Source organism: Microtus ochrogaster, assembly GCF_000317375.1.
Source record: "Microtus ochrogaster isolate Prairie Vole_2 chromosome 14 unlocalized genomic scaffold, MicOch1.0 chr14_random_1, whole genome shotgun sequence".
NCBI lineage: Eukaryota > Metazoa > Chordata > Mammalia > Rodentia > Cricetidae > Microtus > Microtus ochrogaster.
The window spans coordinates 16,747,013-16,752,901 of record NW_004949096.1 but is presented as its reverse complement, the minus strand read 5'-3'; the positions used below and the strand labels follow the sequence as shown (position 1 = coordinate 16,752,901).

General features: G+C 48.4%; 1 protein-coding gene across 1 annotated transcript in view; it reads right to left on the bottom strand.

Moving 5' to 3' along the window:
* The window catches only part of Accsl (1-aminocyclopropane-1-carboxylate synthase homolog (inactive) like), a 12,303-nt gene that overhangs the window by 559 nt on the left and 5,855 nt on the right, over positions 1 to 5,889 (bottom strand). Inside the window, exons 9-13 of the mRNA XM_026787848.1 lie at positions 4,554 to 4,643; positions 3,417 to 3,462; positions 3,175 to 3,316; positions 1,104 to 1,246; positions 871 to 1,024 (exon numbers count right to left, since the gene is read on the bottom strand). Coding sequence (XP_026643649.1) covers positions 871 to 1,024; positions 1,104 to 1,246; positions 3,175 to 3,316; positions 3,417 to 3,462; positions 4,554 to 4,643 — 575 coding nt within the window. The remainder of the gene's footprint in view (positions 1 to 870; positions 1,025 to 1,103; positions 1,247 to 3,174; positions 3,317 to 3,416; positions 3,463 to 4,553; positions 4,644 to 5,889) is intronic.

The window sequence follows — 5,889 nt, the reverse complement described above, 5'->3', positions numbered from 1 at the left end:
AGCCTCTGGTTTATGGGTGGAGCCCAGACAGACCCGGGTTATGGACGACCCTCAGAGCCTCTGGTTTATGGGTGGAGCCCAGACAGACCCGGGTTGTGGACGACCCCCAAAGCCTCCGGTTTATGGGTGCTGGGGTGAGCCCAACATGTTCTATCTCTCTTCTGGCTCTTTTTGAACCTAGTAGTCAAATTCTGTGCTGTGGCTTATTTGTCTCTTAACCTTCAACTGAGTTTGATTATTTATGATACAGAGTTTCTCCATGTGGCCCAGGCTAGCCCTGACCTCTCAGACCTCCTGCCTCAGCCTCCCAAGTGTCAGGATTGCAAGTGTGAATCACCATTTCTGCCTTCCTCCCATTTATTTTCCACACTAGACGAAAAGATATTGGTATAAGACACTTTATGAGGCTAAGTGGATAACTGCTAGAGTCTCATTATTGTCTGGCAATTAATGAGATGTTATAAATAATTATTCAAATAAAATAAGTCTTCATGATGCCAGAGGAATGTGTGGACTCCAACATAACATGCAAGAGCTACCACGATCATCTGTCCATCGAATCCACTAGACTCTAGCCCTTGGAGTCAGCGGGGCAGAGAACCGCTTCTTAGGAGCTTCTGGTCCAAAAGACACTCTCAAACACATGGCAGACACAAAACACAGGCTATTCAAGAGGTGGGATGCTCGGAGAGACAGCTACTTGAGGAATGGATTGCTTCCTGTTTGCAAAGGGGCATAACCAAGACTAGAAGAGGGTGCTCAGGGGAGCTGAAGCTAGAAGCCACTGAAGTCAGAACAAACGAGTAAAGGAGGAGTTGATGAGGCCTCTTTGCTGGATGTCAGGACTGGGGAGTGGGCAGCAGCACTCACCCACTTTTAGTTGAAGTTGGTCCTCTGCAAAGACGAGGCGGAACCAGCCAGGCTCCTTGCACATGTAGGATCTGCCCCTAGATAACAGCAGCTTGTTGTCCTGGAAACACTGGCAAAGGATCTGCTCTTGCTCAAACGTGCATGGGCTCAGGTACTAGGGAAAGGGAAAGGGGCAGGGCTGAACACAAGACTAACTGACAGGCCCACCAGCACCTGCCACTTCCAGAACTTACTGCTCTCAAGTTGATCCAGACATAGAGGCCAGAGCCACCATTGAAAAAGGGGACCTTCAGCTTCTCCAGCCTCTTTGTGACATAGAGGTAAGCCCTCCGCAGCCGGCTGTGGTTAGTAGGCAGGTACAGCTGGTCGATCCATTCTGGACGAGTAGAAAAAGAACATCACAGATCTTACAGCAGATACCTGCTGGGGTGGGGGAGGGGAGGTTCTACCCAAATACAAATTAGCTGGGTTCCATGTGAGCTGTGAGCCATTTCCATACCCACACAGAGTCTCATATAGGACTCTGGAGGGAACAGTGGGCATCTTCATGATCCACTGGGATGCTCCCTTTGAGTAGCTGATAGAGGCCAGTAACCAGGGCATCCCACGAGGCGGGCTGATGCCATTGTCACCTGAGTGAATCAGTAGGTACTCAAAGTTTCTGTTCCTGTTCTTGAACCCCACACACAAGACTGGAGAAACCCAGCTATTTTGTGACGTCCCGCTGTTCTCAGAAAAGGGACCTGAGGAGGTTGTAGAAAACATTTATGCCCACATTATGCTTCAAAAAATGGTTTTAATTATGCCAGATGCTGGTGGCACATTCCTATAATCCCAGCACTTGGGAGGCAGAGGCAGGTGTGTCTCTGAGTTCAAGACCAACCTGTTCTACAGAGTGAGTTCCAGGACAGCCAGGCCTACCCGGAGAAATCCTGTCTCAAAAACCAAAGCTTTAATTATGTGTGTGTGCCCGTCTGTGCACGTGTGCATGGATGCTTGTGGAGGCATCTCCTGGAAATGGGAGTCACAGGGGGTTGTAAGTTGGCTGCTGTAGGTGCGGGGACACCTAAGGCCATCAAGAAGAGCAGGATGTGCTCTTAACCACCGAGCTGTCGCTTCAGCCTCATGCCTACATTCTGCTTCCAAAGCATCTAAGTGAAAATCTTTGAGGATGCAGTTTCAAGTTAACCCTTGGCTACATCTGAGGTTGAGAACTAGCATTCAAGGGGCTGAGATCTAGTTTCTCCGCATATAAAAGAGGATGGCACCGTGGAGGGTAAGCAGCCAGTTAAGCTTCTCCTTTCTGCTTCTTTTCCCACCCAAAACTGTTTGCTTCTACCTGTCTAGTGACATTAGTTTGTCTCAGTATAGTCTATCTATTGATTTAAGCCTTCCAGTCTGGCCATCTACTACAGGAAATTAAAGGGAGAGTGTTTTTTTCTACGTTTGAGCCATAGAATTAAAGGGGAAGATCTCAGCTGGATAGGGGTGGTGGAACCTTTAATCCCAGCAATCTTGGGATGCAGAGGTAGGTATCCACCTCTCTGTGAGTTTGAGGCCATCCTGGTCTACAAAGTGAGTTCTAGGACAGCCACAGCTACACAGAGAAACCCTGTCTCGAAAAACAAAAACAAAATGTAAAGGGGAAGGTCTCTCAGGTCCAGCCTTCTCTTGAGATCCCTGGAGAATCTACAGGCCATATATCTAGCCAATCAACTCTCTCCAAACCCCGTTCTCCTTTGTAGCCCCTGGAAAATTATTTTAATCCATATTGGGAAAGTCACAAAATGTTTGCCAGAGGCAAGTAGGTTCAGGAGGAGACATGCACTGATCTCTGCTGGGTGTGGTGGGACATGCTTTAAATCACTAGGGGAGCGTAGGCAAGGGGGGCGCTAGGAGTTCAACACGGTGAGTTCCAGGCCAAGGCTACCCACTGAGACCCTATCTCCAAGGGTAAAAGCAAGGTTGACTGACTGACTGATGTCTGAGTTCTTATCTTCAGGTCTTAGGGAGCCATTCACAAGAGGTGCTTTTCCAAGCAGAGCAAAAACTGCTAGACTTTCGGAATCAAATCCCAGTCTGGTTTGGAAGAGGCTCTCCATCTTCTATCCACACCTATGCACTCACTTTCTGAGCTGCATCCTGCCCTCCTGCAAACCACACATCTCCTCGGTTTAACTTCGGATAGTGAACAGATCCTCAAGTGTATCAAGTACATGGCAGAGACCCCAGAAAACCCAGAAATTGCCCCACCTCCCGGCCATGAAGTCCAGCACGATGCTATCCTAGAGTCCTGCTCAGTACCTCTGTCCTGGAGCAGTTGGCACAGCTTGAACTGTGTAATGCCAGAGACACCGTGGAGGTAGCCAAAAGCTCTCATGGCAGAGGCTACCTCCTTGTTGTGCATGTAGAGAACACCAAAGCGGAAGCCAGATATGCCAAAATCCTGGAGGAAGAGAAGTCAGGGAAGAAACGTCTAGTTATTCCTGATTTCTGTTCCTGGCTTCCCTTCCTTCCAGACATAAAGACAGGTGGCTGGGGCTTACCTTACTAGTGTCCCAGATCATATGGGTTTTGTTAGGGTCAGGCAAGCTGGAAAAGAAATTTAAAAACTGAGGTTGAAAGAAATGGTTAAAGGATGGATAAGTGACTTCTTATGGGAAGGAGAAGGTGGACTTTAGGTTCTTTCTAGACAGGGTCTAAGGTGCCCAATTTCAAGAGACGGGGGTAGCTAAGCTAGGGAGAAACACAGGTGCCCCTGAAAAGCCCACATGGAACAGTACTCAAGTGTCCACTGAAGTCCAGGACCCTCGGCCTGACTGTGGCTCTGCTACTCTGGTCCGAAACCACATCTTTGGCAGCTGTCCTTCAAGGACTTCATACTCACCTCTCTCTCACTGCCTTCCGTGAGTCCGTTCCTTCTAGCAGGTATGCCCACGTCTTGTGATGAAATCTATCCTTATGGTAAAATTCTAACCTCCCTCTCCAAATTCAAGTTGGGCATGATGGGACATAGGTACATTCCCAGCACCCAGGAGGTGGAGACAGGAGAATCAAAGGGATTGAGGCCAGGCTGGGTAATACGGCAAGATGCTATGTGACTTTCATTGATATGTACATATATACGTGTGTGTGTGTGTGTGTGTGTGTGTGTGTGTATGCGTGTGCGTGCATGCGTGTGCATGCATATAGGTGTAAAAACCACAAGTTAAACCTGGATGTCTTTCTAGATCACTTTCTACCTCCCCCACTACCCCCAACACAGACAAAGTCTCTCACTGAAGCTGAAGTTCCTCAATTTAAACAGACTGTCTGGCCTGTGAGCTCCAGATCTGCCTCTTAGCCCCCCCCCGCCCCCCCAAGGTGACAGATGCAGGTTGCCATGCCAGACTTTTACATAGGTTCTGGGATTCGAACTCATATCCTCACGCTTGCATGCCAGGCACTGTACCAATTGACATGCCGCGCCTTGACCTTTAACGATACCCTTCCTGCCTTGCTCTAGCATTCACTTAGACACAGGATGGCATTTGGACTCAGTATTCGGGAGGGCAGAGAAAACATTCTCCATTGGCATTCGACTCTTTCCCCAGCGAACTCAGGCAAGCCCTACTTCATGAAACCACCTCACAAAGCAGAAACCTCATGGCTCTTGCTTCCAACACTACTGGGGACAAACTTACTGTTTTATGTTCAGAACACTGTGGAATGTGATGGATGCATCAAACACGGACAGCATGTAAATCTCATCTATGATCACATGTAGGTTGTGCCTGCAGTTGGGTGGGAGACAAAAATAGACCCAGTTTATGCCTGCAGTTTTTCAGATTACATTTTATTTGGTATGTGTGTGCATGTGTGCACACGGTCCATGGGTGGAGGCAGAGAACTTGTTGGAATCAGTTTAGTACTCCCACCATGTAGGTCCTGGGGATCAAACTCAGTTTGTCAGACTTGTAGTAGGTACCTTTACCCACTGAGCCAGCAGCTCAGCTCTCTCTGTAATTGTTTTTGTTTCAGGACTTTTTGCTTGTTTTTCAAAACAGGGTTTCTCTCTATGTATACCACGCTGACCTGGAGCTAGCTTTGTAAACCAGGCTGAACTGGAGCTCACAGAGATCTGCCTGCCTCTGCCTCCTGGATGCTGGGACTAAAGGCGTGAGAGACTAGATCCCTCTGTAATCCCGACTCACTCTTTTTCCTAATTTTGGATACATAACATATACTCCTGTTATCCCAGTAGCTTGTTATATTTCCCAAGGGGCATTATAATATACAAAGAGGAGGCACACCAGGGGCCTTTGTCTCTGGCTGGTGGTACACAGAGGGAAGGGGACCTATGAGATATCATATCACATCTAACCCTTTGAATATCAAACAGAGGATGGGAGGAGAGAAAAAGCTTCCCAGATGTTTACAACAGTGACAGTGAGCAGCTGCCTCCCAGGGTCTAGACTGAAGTCATAGCACCAAGTGGGATTTGAGCAATACTCACACCCTCAGTTCACACCCTGACACAGCACCATCACTCCAGTTCCCAGATAGAATTGCAATTCTAAGCGGGAAACCAGTTGCTTCAGCGTAGTAGGGTGCCAGAGCTCAGACAATGTGGTGGTGGACACATTGTGAACTTCAGGAATTACCTAGGAGACCAGCCTCTGGACTCCCTGTGAGGGATTATCCTGTTATGCTAACTGTAGTAGGAAGACCCACTCTGAGGTGGGCAGCCCCATTTTCTGGTATTGAGTCCTCAACTACCAAAGGGGGGGCTGCTAGAGGAGCAGAACAGCCCTTGCTCCCTATGTTTCAGGCATCCATACATAAGCAGCTGTCTGACTCTCCTGTCAACATGACTTCCTTGCCATGATGAGCTGTACCCATAAGCCATGAGGCCAGATGATCCTTCTTCCTCCCACTACTTTTTACAGGCTGCTTTATGACAGCAACACGAAAGCAACCGAGGTGGCTGGGATTTGCACACAGCTCCACTGAGCTCTTGATAGCAGCCTCCTGCATATT